Source organism: Heloderma suspectum, chromosome 9 (genome assembly GCF_057233095.1).
Source record: "Heloderma suspectum isolate Gila_16-S chromosome 9, 16-S_ref, whole genome shotgun sequence".
Taxonomy (NCBI): domain Eukaryota; kingdom Metazoa; phylum Chordata; class Lepidosauria; order Squamata; family Helodermatidae; genus Heloderma; species Heloderma suspectum.
The window spans coordinates 2,777,508-2,797,138 of NC_139466.1; the positions used below are offsets into that span (position 1 = coordinate 2,777,508).

General features: G+C 45.8%; 1 protein-coding gene across 1 annotated transcript in view; it reads left to right on the plus strand.

The window, feature by feature from the left end:
• FOXO4 (forkhead box O4) overlaps positions 1-19,631 on the plus strand; it is a 35,516-nt gene that overhangs the window by 11,870 nt on the left and 4,015 nt on the right. Inside the window, exon 2 of the mRNA XM_084813537.1 lies at positions 16,587-17,809. Within this exon, the coding sequence (XP_084669663.1) occupies positions 16,587-17,792 (1,206 nt within the window). The 3' untranslated portion in view covers positions 17,793-17,809. The remainder of the gene's footprint in view (positions 1-16,586; positions 17,810-19,631) is intronic.

The following is a 19,631-nucleotide window of genomic DNA, read 5'->3' on the forward strand; positions in this document are numbered from 1 at the left end:
CAAGTGAGCAGTCTGGCTTTATTTCCTGGAGTATGGACTGGTTTGATCTTCTTGCAGTCCAAGGCACTCTCAGAATTTTCCTCCAGCACCACAGTTCAAAAGTATCTTCCTTCGCTCAGCCTTCCTTATGGTCTAGCTCTCTCAGCCATAGGTTACTACGGGGAATACCATTGCTTGAACTATGCGGACCTTTGTTGTCAGTGTGATGTCCCTGCTCTTAACTATTTTATCAAGATTTGTCATTGCTGTCCTCCCAAGAAGTAAACGTCTTCTGATTTCCTGGCTGCAGTCAGCATCTGCAGTAATCTTTGTGCCTAGAAAGACAAAGTCTGTCACTGTCTCCACGTTTTCTCCCTCTATTTGCCAGTTATCAATCAAACTGGTTGCCATAATCTTGTTTTTTTTGAGGTTTAACTGCAACCCAGCTTTTGCACTTCCTTCTTTCACCTTCATCATGAGGTTCCTCAGCGCCTCCTCGCTTTCAGCCATCAAAGTGGTATCATCTGCATATCTGAGATTGTTAATGTTTCTTCCAGCGATTCTTCTATTAAAGGAGCCCAAAAGAGCATTGGCCTTTTTTGCAGCCACATCCCATTGTTGGCTCATATTCAGCTTGTGATCAACAACACTTCCAAGATCCTTCTCGCTTGTAGTGTTGTTGAGCCATGTATCCCCCATCTTGTAACTGTGCATTTGGTTTCTTTTTCCTAGGTGCAGAACTTGGAATTTTTCCCTATTAAATGTCATTCTGTTGTTTTCTGCCCAGTGCTCCAGTCTATCCAGATCACTTTGAATTTTGTTTCTGTCTTCCAAAGTATTAGCTATCCTGCCCAATTTTGTGTCATCTGCAAATTTGATCAGCATTCCCTGCACCTTCTCCTCCAAGTCATTAATACAAATGTTGAAGAGCACTGGGCCCAGGACTGAGCCCTGCGGTACCCTGCTCATTACCTCTCCCCAGTTTGAGAAGGTCCCATTGAGAAGCACTCTTTGAATTCTATTGAGTTTGAATTCTATTTTTGTATTTTTGGTTTGATATATTTTTTTTTTTTTTTGGTTTTATGATTGTAAACCGCCCCGTGCGCACTTGCCAGTTGGGCAGTATACCAGTAAAATAATAAATAAATATGAGGGGAAGCTAAGGAGGACTTCTGACAGAAGGGGATGAAGATAAAAGGGAAGAAAATGTGATGGTGGTGAGGGTTAGAAAGAGATGAGAGGGCAAGCACAGTTGCATAAGCACATTCTTGTCCCAGTAATATCTCTGGGCATCTTCGCTAGAGAACCCACAAAGAGAGTCTTTTCTGAGGTGTTGTCAACCATGCCTGTTCCTGAGCAAATGCTGTAGGTTAAAAACAGGGTGTGCTTAACTGAACGGAACAGGACAAACATGCCCCACCCCAGAGCCATTTGGGTTCAGAGTCCCAGAGGCACTTTCCCACTCCCTCTTCACACAGTGCACTGCCTGCTCTTTGTAACCGAAGTCATATTATCTTGGAAGGTCTTGCTATTATTGCTGCCAGTTCCTGAAAGGAGCTGTTTCCCCAGAAGAGTGCATGTGCACAGGTTGCCCTGCAGCTGTATTAGGGCCCAGAATGGCTGAGGTGGGATCTGAAAGCTGGCAAAGATTACATTCCTTCCAACCACTATGCTGCTCAGTCTGACTTCTATTGATTTGTACTAGTACGCCACCTAAAATTATTCTCCAGCTTTGCTAATATAAAAACAATCTTGTTTCTCTGTACAACTGATCTATACCCCCTACAAGGAACCTGTGTGTTTCACTGAAGTTTGGAGATATATCTCAATAACTGCTGGCTTTTATATTTTTTTGAAGTGGGCATCAGCCATCTCAGCAATCCTAGGGGTAACTTGAAACCTGCATAACGCCTAGTACTGCTTAATCCAACTGAGTCTGCCATCTCCTCCTGCACTCCATCTTAAGACTGTGACTGAATGCAGACTTTGTGGTTTCTGAACTTCAAGCCAGTGCTTTTTCTCCCACCCCCAAACACAGATTTTGCTTAACATCCAACCTGATGAAGAGTTCTGGAGAACTTAAAAGCTTGCATACTATTTTGTAAAACGTTGGGTGATCCTAATAAGGATATTGTCACGCTATGGATTTTGGAATGCTTCCAGGATTTTAATACAGCTCCGCTGGTTGTCCCTGTTAACTGCTTCCCAACCCCCAATTTTCTGGCTGTTGTTCATATTACCCATATGGCTTGAGTTGGGTTGAATCACTCCACACAGCATGCTGTCCATGTCCTCATTTTAAATTCCTTTCTGTCTCTTTAGGAACTTTGTGGGATAAGAAAATGGATTTGGGGAAGGGGGCACTTTGGGGCATGATCTTTGTGTGAAATGCTAGGAGGTAGGCCTTTTGTGGGGAGGGGGAGGGGCCAGGGCCCAGGTTTAGATAACAGGGCTACTGGAAACTTGGGCACCATAACGTTTGGTGGACCTTCTTCCTTACAAACCTCAATAGTGTAGAGATCAGAATGCTGCTGCAAGGTAGAACGTGCAAGAAGAAAGCTTGCGCCCTGTGGTAGTGGCATCTTATGGGCTGGAGAAACGTCAGTTGCAGGGGTGCACACCAGAGTGACTTGCTTCTTTTTCCAGAATACCTCTGTGATGCCACTTTCAAGTTCTTCCATGCATTTCACCTTTTCTATAAAACTCTTGCTTATCTCTCTTTCTCTTTCTCTGCCCCCCTCCCCCATCTTCATTTCCAATTCTAGCAATATTTAAGTACATTAACTGCACTTACTCGTAGGGATGTAAAATACCCAGAAATTTTGAAGGCATGGAGGAAAAACACATTCTCTCCCCACTGCCCCCAAGGTTTAAAGAAACCCCTCCAGACATTTTTAGAAAAATGAAATATAAGCAGTCAAGGGTGAGGCCCCTAACATTTTTAAAATAATTATTTTTCTTGTAACACACACTTCCACACCAGTGGGACTCTGCTTTTAACCTCCAGTGAGTAGAGGAGCAGACACAGGCTAGTCTAGAACAATCACAAAGTCAGACACAAAAACGGAAAAGAGGCTATGGAAGGACAAGACTCTCCAGTGGTGGTGACTTGCAGGGTGTGTGCAATGTTTGTTTTCTTGCCTGAGAACAACAAGGCCTACACCTGCAACAAGTGCAAATTGATCACGCTGCTGGAAGAAAAAGTAAGAGGACTGGAGTGGCGACTGTCGACCCTCCAGGGAATAAGAGAACACGAAGAGTTCTTGGACAGAATGATGGAACTACAGCAGCAATGTGAAGACCAGAAGCTTGAAGAGCAACAGCAAGCTGAGGCAGAAGTGGGAAATGCTGAGGTGAGGAAAAATGGGATAGAGGATACTCCTTGGAAAAGGGTGACAGTTAGGAGAAGAAGAACTAGATGCCACTCTGCACCAGTGGAAGCAGTGGAGCTATGGAACCGATTCCAGGTACTTGAGGATGAGACTGGAGGACAGCCTGCAGAGGAAGAATTACAGGGGAACCTGCATGAGAGTGAGCAAGAGGCTGAAGGTCAGTCAAGCAGAGGCGATGAAACCCAGGCCTACAACAAGAACAAGAGAAGAGTGGTAGTAGTGGGAGACTCCTTGCTGCGTGGGATCAAAACCCAAGTATGTCATGAAGACCCGTGGACTCACCAGGTATGTTGTCTCCCGGGAGGATGGATTAGAGACGTGACTGAAAGGTTGCCTGCGCTCATAAAGCCCACTGACAGGTATCCCTTTCTTCTCATCCATGTGGGAACAAATGATAGCGCCAAGCGGAGCGACGAAGAAATCATGTCAGACTTTGAAGCTTTGGGAAGGAAACTCAAGAGCTTTGGGGCCCAGATAGTTTTCTCATCCATCCTTCCAGTAGTTAGAAGAGGGCTAGAAAGGGAACGAAAAATACTCTGGGTGAATGACTGGCTACGAAGGTGATGCTGGCGTGAGAGATTTGGATTCTGGGACCACGGGCTATACTTCCTGGAAGATGGGCTGTTGGCAAGGGATGGGTTGGACCTCACAAAGGCTGGGAAGAACGTGTTTGGCCACAGCATGAAGAACTTCACCAGGAGGGCTTTGAACTGAATCCTACAGGGAAGGGAGATGTAAAGTTGGGGGTAACAGTGGACGAAGCCTCATGCACCGCAACGGAGAGAACAGCTCTAATAGCACCCAATAATAGCCTTCAGAAACATGTAGGAAGAAAGTATATAGGTCTTCGATGTCTATATACTAATGCCCAGAGTATGGGAAACAAACAGAACGAACTTGAACTCTTAATACAAGAAGGAAATCATGACTTGATAGGTGTAACTGAGACTTGGTGGGATGACTCTCATGACTGGAATACAGCAATTGAAGGATATAACTTGTTCAAAAAGAATAGGAGGAACAGAAAGGGAGGTGGGCTTGCACTATATGTTAAAAATACTTATCTCTCCACAGAAATATAGGAGGATGAGTTGGTAGCCCCATGGAGAGCACCTGGATCGAAATAAATGGAGCAAAGAATAAAAATAACCTGGTGGTCGGAGTCTACTGCTGGCCACCCAATCAAGGAGATGACAAGGGTGAAACTTTTGAAAAGCAAATAGCCAGTGTTTAAGGAAGCATGATGTAGTAGTAATGGGGGACTTCAGTTTTCCTGATATTTGTTGGGAGACAAATTCTGCAAAACATGGCCCCTCCAGGAAATTCCTGACTTGTGTGGCAGATAACTTCCTCCTACAGAAAGTAGAGGAAAGAACTAGAGGATTGGCTATCCTTGACTTGATCCTAACCAACAGAGATGACTTAGTGGATAAAGTAGCAGTTACAGGAACTCTGGGGGAAAGCAACCATGTTGTACTTGAGTTCTTGGTTCTAAGGGAAGCAAAAGACGAGTCTAGCCAAACGCGTACCCTGGATTTCAGAAAAGCTGATTTTAATAAACTCAGCAATGATCAGTAAGGTCCCATGGCAAGCGACTCTAACGAGAAAAGGAGTCCAAGATGGGTGGGAGTTTTTTAAAAAGGAAATTCTCAAGGCACAATTACAAACAATTCCAACAAGAAGAAAAAGGTGGAAGACAACAGAAGAAGCCAATGTGGCTTCACAAAAAGCTGAGAGATGACCTGAAGACAAAAAAGGACACGTACAGAGTGGCCCAAAAGTAGGTATACAGTATAGTTTATTTGCATTTTATTACATTGTTTATTATATTTACATTTGTTTAACACTGTTTAATCTCGTAAGTGCTCGAAATGTATTCCATCAACGTTGCAACATTCCTCAAACCTGTCCAGAACACTGTGACACATTATGACACAAATTCTGGTCCCCATCAATGTCCATAAATGCTTCCGAGATTAACTCTTTTAATTCGTCCACTCTCCGGGGATTCCTCTCAAAAACCTTATTCTTTACTACGCCCCCCCAAAAGCAGTCCTTTGATGTTAAGTCGGGTGAACGTGGTGGCCATTCAGTGCTGCCACGTTGTCCGATCCAATGCTGTGGGAAGGTGTTGTCAAGATATTCCCTTACTGCAAAAGCAGAATGAGGAGGTGCCCCATCTTGTTGGAAGAGCAGTTGGACGAAGTTAGCCCTGGTTCTGAGTTGTGGCACTACCACGTCGTGTAACATGTTTAGGTAATTGTTACTATCCACAGTTGTATCGAAGAAAACTGGTCCTACAACACCTTCGCTGGACAGTGCACCCCACACTGTGATGCCTGGCTGGTTCAGTTGAGATATGATAGTCAAATGAGGATTTTAATCTGCCCAGTACACACAGTTATGCCTGTTCATGTGCCTGACAACTTGAAAGAAGCCTCATCTGGCCAGATGATCTTATCAAGAAGGTCTGGTTCGTTAGAGATTTGGTTATGCATCATCTCACAGAACTGCAACCGATGGTCTGGGTCGTCCTCCAGAAGACCATGTAACAGTCTTGGACAGTATGGCTTTAATTTCAATTTACGCATTAAGTGTTGCAAGGACATTCTAGGTATGGATAGCTGCTTAGACACATGTCATGTGGACTTTTTTGTACTGTTCACAAATGTCAGAGCGACTGTCATCTCATTTTCCTCTGTCATAGACGTCCTAGGATGTCCAGATTTTGGTGCAGAGCGACTGTCATCTCATTTTCCTCTGTCATAGACGTCCTAGGATGTCCAGATTTCAGTGCATTAGCCACTGCACCTATTGCTTCAAATTTATCTCTAAGACGATAAATTGTCAGATGTGTTGGTGGAGGAGTATCAGATGCTTCTTGCCACACTGTGTGCACCCGCTCGGCATTTTCAGTCTTCCAGTACTGCTATAGAATCCACTGACTTTGTTCTTGACTCAAGTTCACTGCCATCATTCACAATATCAGTAAAAAAAAAACACTAAAAAACTAAACAACTGTATACCTACTTAAGGGCCTCACTCCCCTCACTCTCTACACTTAACTGATTTAACTGTCACTCCCTCTTCCCAACTGTCATTCTGACTCCACCCACACATCTTCTACTCACACATTCTCCCCCCTCCCATCAACATTCTAAACAACTGTATACCTTCTTTTGGGCCACCTGGTATAGGAAGTGGAAGGAAGGCCAAGGAACAAAGGAAGAGTCCAGGCAGGTAGCACAGAATTGCAGGGATGGCGTCAGGAAGGCTAACAAGCTGAGGCTAGCGAGGGATGCTAAAAGTAACAAAAAGGCTTTCTTCAGCTACATGCATAGTAAAAGACAGGAGATAAATGGTGGTTAAGCTATTAAATAAGGATGGCAAAATGATAACAGAAGACAAAGCAAAGGCAGAAGTGCTCAATGCCTACTTTGGCTCAGTCTTCTCCCAAAAGAGGGTCTATGACCCTCCTGGCAAAGGGGAGGTGCAGGCTGAAGGGGCAGGATTGCAGCTTGAGATCGATAGGCATATGGTCAAGGAACACCTAATTACTTGGAATGAGTTCAGATCTCCAGGGCCAGATGAACTGCACCCTAGAGTAATAAAGGAACTGGCAGAAGAGCTCTCAGAACCGCTGTCTATTCTCTTTGAGAAATCATGGAGGACGGGTGAAGTGCCAGATGACTGGAGGAGGGCTAGTGTTGTCCCTATCTTCAAAAAGGGTACAAAGGAGGAACCTGGGAACTACAGACCAGTCAGTCTGACATCCATCCCTGGGAAAATTCTGGAGCAGATGATAAAGCAATCCATCTGCAAGCACCTTGGAAACAATGGAGTGATTACTCGAAGCCAACATGGATTTGTCAAGAACAAGTCCTGCCAGATGAATCTGATCTCATTTTTTGATCAGGTCACCTCCCTTGTGGACTGTGGGAATGCTGTAGACATAATATACCTCAACTTGAGCAGAGCTTTCGACACAGTGCCCCATGATATCCTGATGAGTGAACTAGCTCAAAGTGGGCTAGATGAAACAACGATCCGGTGGCTACAGAATTCTGCAGTTGGCTGCAGAATCGGACTCAAAGAGTGCTTATCAGTGGGACCTTCTCAACCTGGGGAGAGGTAACGAGCAGGGTCCCGCAGGGCTCAGTCCTGGGCCCAGTGCTCTTCAACATTTGTATGAATGCCTGGGATGAGGAGGTGCAGGGAATACTGATCAAATTTGCAGATGACACAAAATTGGGCGGGATACCTAATACTTTGGAAGACAGAAACAAAATTCAAAGGGGGTTGGACTCGATGGCCTTGTAGGCCCCTTCCAACCCTACTATTCTATGATTCTATGAACTTGGTAGACTGGAGCACTGGGCAGAAAACAACAGAATGACATTTAATCAGGATAAATGCCAAGTTCTGCACCTAGGAAAAAGAAACCAAATGCACAGTTACAAGATGGGGGATACGTGGCTCAACAACACTACAAGCGAGAAGGATCTTGGAATTGTTGTCGTTCACAAGCTGAATATGAGCCAACCATGTGATGTGGCTGCAAAAAGGGCCAATGCTCTTTTGGGCTGCATTAATAGAAGCATAGCTTCCAAATCCCGGGAAGTACTAGTTCCCTTCTACTCAGCACTGGTTAGGCCTCATCTGGAGTATTGTGTCCAGTTCTGGGCACCGCACTTTAAGAAGGATGCAGACAAACTGGAGAGGGTTCAGAGAAGGGCAACAAAGATGATCAGGGGACTGGAAACAAAGCCCTAGGAGGACAGACTGAAAGAACTGGGCATGTTTAGCCTTGAGAAAAGGAGATTGACGGGGGATAGGATAGCGCTCTTCAAGTCCTTGAAAGGTTGTCACAGAGAGGAAGGCCAGGATCTCTTCTCAGTCATCCCAGAGTGCAGGACACGGAATAATGGGCTCAAGTGACAGGAAGCCAGATTCCGGCTGAACATCAGGAAAAACTTCCTGACTGTTAGAGCAATACGACAACGGAATGAATTCCCTAGGGAGGTGGTGGGCTCTCTCACACTGGAGGCATTCAAGACAAGGCTGGACAGCCATCTGTCAGGGATGCTCTGACTTGGATTCCTGCATTGAACAGGGGGTTGGACTCTATGCCCTTGTAGGCCCCTTTCAACCCTACTATTCTATGATTCTTTGATTCTACTACTCAAACCTAAACTTGTTTTAGTACTTTAACAATATGAAATGCACAATTTAACTTACTTAGCATATAAAATTGTATGATTTATCATATGTATGAAATTTACAGAGCAATCCTATGTGTATTTACTCAGAAGTAAGACACACTTTTTGTCTAGTGGAGCTTACTCCCAGGTAAGCGTGGTAGGATTGCAGCCTCAAAAGTATAAGGCCTGGCTCACACATAATGGTAACTGATGGTTTATTTAACCCATGGTTTGTCTCCCTACCCAGGGGTTTGTCTGGCAGATGATTGAACAAATCATGGTTTGCTAACTCTGTGGGTTGTTGGATTCCCTTTTCCGTCATCTGCTCCCTCCCTGTATACCAAATGCCTTTGCCTGCTGTAGTAGTGGCATGTAGAGTGGCTGAGCTTTTTTTTTTTTCTTTTTCCTACTATTGCCCGCCACCTCTGTAGCCTAGCAAAACCCATGAACAACCCCCAGTTTGGGGTTCATTTGTAACAACAGCCAATGGTTCAAAAAACCCAGAGTTCACAACCTAACAACAAACTGCCCAAGTTCAGACGATCAGCAGGGAAAAGAAGCCACCATAGTTTCTTTTCTGTGCTCCACGCACCTGCCAATTCCCTGATTACGTGCGGCAGGGGATGTCATGTCGTCCGAACCCAGCAAGGTGCATGGTTGAGTTGGCTTCCAAGCCACCCTGCAACCTATGGCTTGTTGTGGGGGTTACAGGGTGGTTTGGAAGCCACCTCCACCATATACCTCGACAGGTTCAGATGACACGATAACCTGTGGTGCGGGTAATTGGGGAAATATGCACATCAGTGGCACATATGGGGTGGGGGAAAGAAGTCATGGTGTCTTCTTTTCCTCCAGTGATCTTACGAATCTCACCACCGTGAGTTCTCTTTATCGGGTTGTTTGTGGCTAGCAAACCACAGTTTGTTAGTGTGGCTGGGTTTGCATATCACGGCAACCCAGAATTCAACAACCCATGCCGGGGGTTACTGTTACATGTGAACCAGGCCAATATGCCTTAGTTTTGTACAAGCAAAACTGTGAATATACTAAATGCTAAAGAGAGAGGGCAGCAAACTGCTGCACCCTGTGCTGTCTTTAACAGATGTGTCTTAGTTTTTGCCATCTGAGAAGCAGGATAAAAAAACCAAAAGTTGAAAATAGCAACCCATCTTTTTGGAGCAAACAAAAGACAATGTATTATTTGGGTAGAAAGTCTCTCTTGCTCCTCATGAAGATGACAGCACTCTAGGTGCAGAAATCATCTTGGGATTTGAGTGCTGTATATACAGTCAGGGCCAGAAATATTGGAACAAGGATAACTGTTTTGGCAGGTGGCCTCTGTAGACCACCACATTGAAGTTGAAAAGAAACACACCCAGATGGGAGTGAAGTCAGGACTGTCAGCTGTGATGCAAGGGGTTTGACAAAAGTGGGGCACTAACCATTCAGGAAGGACAGCAGTGTGGCATACTCCCCCCCCCCATCGTTAGTGGCTCATAAGTAATGGAACAAATGGCTGGCGAGCAGCTGCATGGCCAGGTGTGGCCTGTTTCCTGGGTGCCCCACCAATCAAGTAGAGAAAAGGCCTGGAGGTGGTTCTGAGTGTTACATTTGCATTTGGTAGCTGTTCACTGGAACTCCCAACATGAGGTCTAAAGAGGTGTCCATGCGAGTGAAGGAGGCCATCATTAGGCTGAGGAAACAAAATAAACCCATCAGAGAGATAGCAAAAACAGTGGGAGTGGCCAACACAACAGTTTGGAACATCCTGAAAAAGAAGGAATTAACTGGCAAGCTCAGCAACAGCAAAAGGCCTGGAAGACCATGGAAGACAACTAAAGGGGATGACCGCAGAATTCTGCTCATGGTGAAGAGGAACCCTTTCCCAACATCTAGCCAGATCAAGAACACTCTTGCGGAGGTAGGCATGTCATTGTCAACATCTACAGTCAAGAGACGGCTTTATGAATGTAAATACAGAGGCTTCACAACGAGGTGCAAACCACTGGTAACGCTCAAGAACAGAAAGGCCAGATTAGCCTTTGCCAGCAAACACCTAAAAAAGCCTTCCCACTTCTGGAATAAGATTCTTTGGACTGATGAAACCAAGATTAACTTGTACCAGAATGATGGGAAGAGAAAAGTATGAAGAAGGAAAGGAACAGCTCATGATCCAAAGCATACCACATCATCTGTCAAACATGGTGGAGGCAGTGTTAAGGCATGGGCATGTATAGCTGCCAATGGAGCCGGGTCACTGTTGTTTATTGATGACCTGGCTGCTGACAAAAGCAGCAGGGTGAATTCTGAAGTGTATAGGGCTATACTTTCTGCTCAGATTCAGCCGAATGCTGCCAAACGGATAGGATGCCGCTTCATATTGCAGATGGATAATGACCCAAAACATACAGCAAAAGCTACCCCAGAGTTTCTCAAGGCAAAGAAGTGGGATGTTCTGCACTGACCATGTCAGTCACCTGATCTCAACCCAATAGAGCATGCTTTTCACTTACTGAAGACAAGACCGAAGGCAGAAAGACCCAAAAACAAGGAGCAGCTGAAGGCAGCTTCAGTAAAGGCCTGGCAAAGCATCTCGAGGGAGCAAACTCAGCATTGGGTCATGTCCATGGGTTCCTGACTTCAGGCTTTGCTCCCATCTGGGTGTGTTTCCTTTCAACTTCAATGTGGTGGTGTACAGAGGCCAACTGCCAAAACCGTTATCCTTGTTCCGATATTTCTGGCCCTGACTGTATCTATATCTACATTATACGCATAAATTAGTCTCTAATGCTGTAGAATGCAGGATTAGAGACTTTATTATAGCAACATCTCGACTGTAGAATTCCCATCCCAAGCAACCAGCCCCATCTCTGCTTAGTTTTAGGTGGACAGTAAAAACATTTTTATTCTGCCCTGTTCTTGATGATTTTTGAAGTGAGATGGAAGTGCCACTGTTCGTGGTTTTTAAATAGCTCTGATTTTAATCTGATGGATTACTTAAAATTTGTTTAATGTTTTGTTTTTGTATACCACTTTGGGGATCCTTTTTAGCTCTGAAAGCCAGTTTATAAGTATTCCTATAAAATAAAAAACACCATTCTACTATTCATTCAACATTTATTTGAATGACTAAAACCTTGTTTTGAAAAGAATTTCACTCATTCCAAGAGAGAGTATCATTGGTGGGTAATTTTTTTCAGTGTTCCCCCAAATTCCTGTCTTTCCATAGGAATTTTCTGTAAGTTCTCAAGGGGGATTCCCCCCCGATTCCCCACCCCCCCAAAACTACCCCTGGCCTTCACATCTCTCCTTGTAGTCATCAGCTATTCTTGTTCCTTCCAGCCATTCCCTCCTTGTGTCATTCTTTAGATCAGCCTTCCCTAGCCTTGCTGGGTATGATGGAACCTGTAGTCCATCGCACCTGGAGGGCCCCAGGTTGGAGAAGGCTACTTTAGATTGTAATCTCTTTTGCAGGTGGGGAACTGTCTCTTGTTGCCAAACACCATAAACATTGGCACTATATTAACTAGTAGGTAGTCATGAGAGGATGGATGCTTTCTAGTGTTGAAGCTCTTCCAGCTCCATTGGAGAGGGTGAGCTTCTTCCTTGGCATGCCGTAGGAGCTTGGAACTTGATACGGGAGGTGCCTTTCATTCCTCTCAGGAAAGTCTGAGAATTTGGCACATCAAACTTGATTAAAAACCATCATTTCCTGTCTGTCCTGGTGAGGACAGCTTGCCCCCAGCTTACTGCCAAATCATTAGAGCCCCTGAGGAACTCCACATGAATACCACTTCCCTGGTGTTTGAAGAACCATTCTAGAGGAGACATAGTCAGTTTGTGCTATCAAAATAGGATATACTTGTGGTGGATAGTGCTGGGGGCCAGGATCCAGAGACATACTTTTTAAAAACTGCCAGTGTTGATTTTCTTGCATTAGCACTTGATTTGACGTCCTGAAATAAGTTGATAGTTCAAAAAGGGGCAAGTTTCCAGGGTGGTGTATGTCAGGAAATTTGGAGGAAGGAAGCAGTGTATGAAGCTTGAAGAGTGGCTGTGGGGCAAGGGGAGAGAAGAGTGAATGTATGTTAATGAGCAGAAGCACTTCAATGGGTTTGTGACACCATGAAGGTCCTTTAAAAGCCTGTGCAAACCTCCCTTTCCGGTGAAATTGCATTATCTCTTGAGCATACTCAGATACAAACTAAGAAAGGGGGAAAGTGTGTTAAATGGGGCTATTTTCAAAGCTGGTGCGTGGCTAAATAGATAACAGAGTTGCTGTCATCTCTTCCACCCCCACCTCTGCAAGTGATAACGGAGCCTTTGTGGTTGGTCTGGTACTTTATTTCCTCCTCATTCATTCATATTGATATATTTGTTTTAGAACATGTATGGGCTTACCTTGGGATCATATATTGGTCTGATCCAGCGTGGCTGCTCTTGTGTTCTTATCAGTGGCTTCTGTCTCCTTTTATATTGCTACAGTTACGGGCCTTGTTGCTCCATTCTGGCTAGAGTTAGCCATCAGAGAATCCAGGTATTAAGTCTGCAACCTTCATGCATAGCAACTTTCTGGGGGAGAAGATTTATCAATAATATTGGGATTCTCTGATGGCTAAATCTAGCCAGCATGAAGCAGCAAGGCCCGTAACTGTAGCAACACAGAAGAAAACAAGCCACTGATAAAAGTTCCAAAAAACCCTAAATGGCTTTTGTTGTTGTTGTTCAGTCGTTCAGTCGTGTCCGACTCTTCGTGACCCCATGGACCATAGCACGCCAGGCCTTCCTGTCCTGCGCTCTCTCCCGGAGCGTGCTCAAGTTCATATTCATTGCATCCGTGATGCTATCTAGCCATCTCATCCTCTGCCGTCCCCTTCTCCTTTTGCCTTCAGTCTTTCCCAGCATCAGGGTCTTTTCCAGGGAGTTTTCTCTTCGCATTAGGTGGCCAAAATATTGGAACTTCAGCTTCAGTATCTGTCCTTCCAATGAGCACTCAGGGTTGATTTCCTTTAGGATGGACTGATTTGACCTCCTTGCAGTCCAGGGGACTCGTAAGAGTCTTCTCCAGCACCACAGTTCGAAAGCATCGATTCTTCGGCGCTCAGCCTTCCTTATAGTCCAGCTCTCACAGCCATACATTACTACTGGGAAAACCATAGCTTTGATTAGACGGACCTTTGTCGGCAAGGTGATGTCTCTGCTTCTTACTATGCTGTCTAGGTTGGCCATAGCTTTCCTCCCAAGGAGCAAGCGTCTTTTAATTTCATGGCTTTAGCTCTACACATTTAGAGACTGCCCCCTTCCCTCTGCTCCATGACAATCAGCAATTAGAATGGAATTGGCTTCTTATAAGTAGCCTCGTGAGATGCATGCACCATGTTCAAATGCCAACGGTATGTAGGGTGGCATTCAAGGTAGCTGCCTTGTGACACAGTCCTCTCCCCTGGAAGGCTCGCTGAAATACGAGCCTGTGTGTTTTTCAGAAAGTTTGGCCAGCTTTGGATACCCATGGTTTGTAGGTCTAGGGGAGGGCTTGGGGTGTAGATTGGGTAAATTATTGAAAGTGTTTCTCACTAGCATTCTCTGCAAAAGGCATAAGCACAGGTCTAACAGTGGTTTAGAAGAAATTGTGGTTTTAAAAAAGCATTCAGAGGGTCTTAGTTTGTCTGTGGCTGAAAATGCTGTTGCCACCACTTTGACATGAAGCTGGTTGGGGGAAAAGGGATGTTGGATAACATGCTCAGTAACTGTGAGCCTGAAAACCATCAATTTATGTTAAATATTGTTTAGATAAAAACAGGGTTGAGTCTAGTTACGTGGCTCCAAGCTTTTTGCTAGTTCATCTTTTTGCCAAGTTTGCTCTGGGTTTCCCTGAGATTATTTGCGCCATACAGACCTTTGCTTTGTCTGTGTGGAAGCACTGGTGGTTTGAGCTGGGGCAACTCTTGACCTCTGCAGCTTTGGAGCATCTGGTGTTAGGGTTCTGCCTTCATGCAACTCCTGAATGTTCTGGCTGGGATGGCTGTGGCTCAGTCACCGGGTCACCTGGGCCAGAATCATGTGCAGAGGGGACATGCAGCTCAGAGGCAGAGCCACTGCTCCACATGCAAAAAGTTCAATCCATGCATCTCCAGGTAGGGTTGACAAAGACCCTGCCCTGAGACCTTGAAGAACCACTGCCATCATTGTAGATCATCCGTCCCCAACCTGCCCCCTTCCAGGTGTGTTGTCCAACATGACTGGGGATGATGGGAGCTATAGTACAGCACACCTGGAGGGCATCGGGTTGCGGAAGGCTGTTGTAGACAATCGTGAGCTTGATAGACCAATGGTCTGACTTCGTATAAGGGAGCTTTCTATGTTCCTGTGATCTGAAATGGGTCACCGTAATAATGCACATACGGTCTCTCGCACTCTCTCTTTCTCTGTGCTGCCATGCCTTAGTTTCTGCCTTTATTAAAATCAAAATGCTCAAAAATGCCTTAAGACTTTTACCAGAGTAGCCAAGGCTTGATGGTTTTGTTCTACAGTTCCAGAACAGTACTGCTGTCGGGCCAAGGACATCTTTTGACGCAAGGCTTAGCACATTGTGGTTCTGGCTGACCAGGCCTATTACCCAGAAACAAAACCATACTACTATTCCTAGGAAGTTACATGCTGTTCCGAACCTCTTGGTTTCAAGTCACTCTGAAGTAAGCGGTGCCAAAGTTTTGTGGTTATGCAATTAGACAGCAATCATTCCTTTTGGGGAGGGGGTGGCTCTTGTTGGCCAGTTGGTTGGCTGGTTCCCTGTGGGCGGGGCTGCACAGCAGCTCACAGCTTGCAAACCACTGGGAGGGGAAAGAAATATCCCATTCTAAATCAAGAACAGCCATGGATGAGCTATGGTGTCCGTCCCCCCCCCCAGTAACTGCAGAGGAGATCTCTGGAAGCCAAAGAATTCCAGGCTAGTCTGTCTGTTCTAGAGGCTTTGAAAACAGCACTGTTCATTGGAATCCATGAACTTCTGGTTGTGTGGCCATCACTGGGATTAGCGGCTGTTAGGGTTGCCTGTGTTGTCACTTACAGTCAGTGAACTAGCATCATTGGATGCTGCCCAGTTCAACATTCTCAGGGCTGAGGCAAGGCCACATGCTTCAAGAGAGGCCTACCTCTGATGAAGTTAAGGTCTGAAGTGTATTGATTTTCCCCAGACAATCCTCTGTTTCACTTTGACTTGTTGAGAAAACCATAGTCCCCTGTGGATATTTCACACAGCTTGAGTTGGTGTCCCTCCACTTCCATTCTTAACTCCTACTTGGAATTGAGTTTTATGTTGACTGCTGCACTATTCACTATGCAAGTGGACCACCCTACTGCATGACTGCCCCATGGCACACTGCCCCAGACAAATGACACTGAAGGCCAGCAGAAGGTGAAGTGTTGATGGAGTTGGTATTTGATTCCCTGGGCAGCTAGAAGCCAGTGAGTGCGAACAAGCTGGGAGTATGAAGGTTTCTGGCTCCTTCAGCATGCAGGGAAGGAAGAAGAAGAGGAGTAGAAAGAGGAACAGGATAAAGGATGCAGAGGGACACAAAAAAGGGAAAGGGGCAATTATTGCATTGACTGCTGGCTCAAGGCTTGCTGTACCCTGTTCCTTGGATACCTCTTCTCCATTACTTTTGGCTTGAATGCAGTACCAAGTTGGAAACACTTCAAGCTCCTTAGTGGAGCTTGGGTCTTAAGTGCCTAAGTGGAAATTAAAGAGATCTCCCTGGCTTTTCTGAATCAGTGATGCTTTATATTGGAAAGCCAAATTGCGTTGCATTGATAACTGTGATGACAATGTAAACATGTTTGCCACAGTTTGTCCTTTTCTAGACTGGCCTTTGCACAAGTTTGCTGGCACCGTTGTGGGGTTTTGTTCTAAGATGTGCCCCCCCCCCCCCCATGCAGTCTCTGCAGAGTGAAGAATTGTCTAATAGGTGGTACGGGAATGTTTCTAATACTATACTTGTCTCATTTTCTCTCCCAGAACTCTATCCGACACAACCTCTCTCTGCATAGCAAGTTCATGAAAGTGCACAATGAGGCCACTGGGAAGAGCTCTTGGTGGATGCTCAATCCCGAAGGTGGCAAAAGCGGAAAAGCTCCACGGAGGAGAGCAGCCTCCATGGACAACAGCAGCAAGTTGGCCAAAGTCCGAGGGAAAGTCTCCAAGAAGAAGTCAGCTATGCCGGTGGCCCCAGAACCTACTGCTGACAGCCCAGGCTCCCAATACCCCAAGTGGCCTGGCAGCCCTTCTTCCAGAAGCAACGAGGAATCTGATGTGTGGACCAGTATCCGGCCTCGGACCAGTTCCAATGCCAGCACCATCAGTTTGGGGCCTTCTCCCATCCTGGCTGAGCAAGATGACCTTGCTGATGAGGAGCTCCTCCCCTCCCATGTCTACTCCACTGCGTCCAACAATGTCCCACCCACTGTGACAGAGGAGCTAGAACTCATTGACGGCCTGAACCTGATGTCACCTAGTTCATCTTTACTCTCGGCTCAGCAGCCTCCTTCGAGCAGCCTGGCCCAAAGAAATTCCAGCTTTCCCTTGCGAGCTCAGAGCTCAGTTCAGGCCCCGTCATTTGGCAGCTCCCTCTTCAACCCTGTTGATATTTCTCTGCACAGCTCTTCTAGCCATTTCTCTGGCCCACAGAGACTGGAAGACCTCCTGACATCCAACTCGCCACCGCCCAGTGATGTGATGATGACCCAGGTGGATCCGATCCTCCCACAGAGTGGAGGCAGGTTGAACAGCCAGACTTTCTTGCTCCTGGAGCAGTCCCCCCAAAACAAGATGAACCCAGTTAACCCACTCAGAAAACCTTTGGAGCAGCAGCTGGAGCCGGTTGGTGTCACGGCTTTGCCATCATCATTTACCATGGTGTCATCTCCTCAGAATACTGTCGGCCTGTCTGCTTTGAAGGTGTCGGGCCCAGCACAGTCTGCCCAGGTGCTCCAGCTGGGCACCCAGCCACCTCTGTCTGCTGCCATGTTTGCCCCTTTTGGAGGGAATCAAGACCGGCTTCCCAATGACTTGGACGATATGCACATGGAGAACCTTGAATGTGATGTGGATTACATAATCAACACTGACCTCATGGATGGAGAAGGGCTGGACTTCAATTTTGAACCCATTCCCAGCTACCCCAGCACATCGCAGGCCTCCAACCACACTTGGGTACCCAGTTAACTTCAAGATTGACAAAGGTAGGTGAATGTACAGCAGGAGCGCAGAACCTCTTTCCGCCCAAGGGCTGGATTCTGTTTTGAAGAAATTCTCAGGGCCACATTCCAGTGGTGGGTGGGGCTGAAGGAAAAAGAGGCAGGGGCAAAAATACAAACAATACCAACATATTTTGGCTTAAAGCTCTTGCTGCCACTAACGGATCCTTAGGAGAAGCAGTTCAGCCTTTTAGGTTGGGGGGAAAACTGCTTAAAAACCAGGAAACCACCAAACAATTAGTGGCCAGGGAAGCGGGATGTGGCCGCTTGGGGAACCCCAAAGGGCCAGAGCTGGCCCCTGGATATAAGGCTTTGCACCCTTAATGTGCAGCCTAACAAGGGTTCTGTATTATCAACAGAGCCGAAGTCCCCGTCCCACAGTTAGAGTATCGGTCCTGTTTGTTTATTCGATTTATACCATGCCTTTCCACCAAGAAAATGGTGCTCAAGGTGGCTATGAACTTGATAGTTCATATATAATATGTTCATGATGTAATAGTATAATAATAATAGTTTTGTATATGTCTATAGGTTTTAATTATACAAGTTTTAATGTTATAAAGCTGCCTTGAGTCCCAGTATTGGGGAAAAGGTGGGATATTATAATAACAACAACAATTATTATTATTGAGGGACAGAACAGTCATAAATTCGGAAAAGACACAACTTGGAGAAAAATACTTTATAAATTTCTAGGAGCCAGCGTGACATTTTATGTGCCTGCCCTGTACAAGGAGGAAAGATATTTTAGCTATTGAGGTGCTCAGTGAGAATTCTCCATCCAGCCTTGATTTAATTCAGTCTGCTGTTCTGTTCTAAGGTAACTGCCATGTCTGGGTAACGTGTGTGTGAGGGGGGCGGGGGACAGATGGACTTGATTCCTCAGAAAATATGCTTCTGGGGATACTTTGAGGAGAGGAAACACAAAGAGCATATTTTTAAAAAAGTCCTCTATCCCATCCCTGGAATCTTTATGAAGGTCCTCAGTTCTGCCTGTTCTTTGGGCCAAACTTGTGTAAATGTGTTACTGTGTTTTAATGGGCACTTTAAAAAAAGTTGGATTTCTAACGTTCTTCCCCACTGGGCATCCTCCTCACGTCATCCTCCTCAAGCTCTTGCTGCCCACTTCTATCCATACTGTAGGAACATAGAATGGTTTTCTAAAATGGCCGTAGTCGCTGTCGTCTCTCTAGAGGACACTCACTTGAGTGGTGAAGAGAGAAACAGTCAGACTTGGGAGCCGGCATTTGCAAATAAGCCCACAAAGGCGTGTCATTGGTGGCCTTAAGGAGATGGGAGCCCAGTTCTGCAATGAATCTATGAAGCTGTCATTCAGAGTTGGGCCACTAGTCCATCTAAGCCTACTCTGACCGGCACTGGCCGTCTTAAGAGCTCCTTCCCAGCAACCCTACCTGATAATTGTACCTAGAAGTGCTGGGGATTGAACTGGGACCTTCGCCATGCTGAGTCATGTGATCTGCCATTTTGCTAGGCCCCTTTCTACATTGCCATAGCTGATTACCTGGATGCACTTCTTAGCATGGTCAGTCGGGTGACTGGCTGTTTGCAAACACTTGTTGGGGTTTTTTTTACGGTGATCAGAACACAGCAGGGGAAACAAGTAAATCCCCACCTTCCCTACTGCAGCACCCAGGAGTGTGCTAAACCTTTAGCCATTTGACTGGTGTGCCATCAGCTATAAACAGTGGCTCTGGCGTGCACACACCCTCCCTTCAGTTGTGTTGGAGTCTGATTCCTAGCAGTCTGTGAAAATACAATGAAGAGAATAAAATGGTTCAGATGGGCA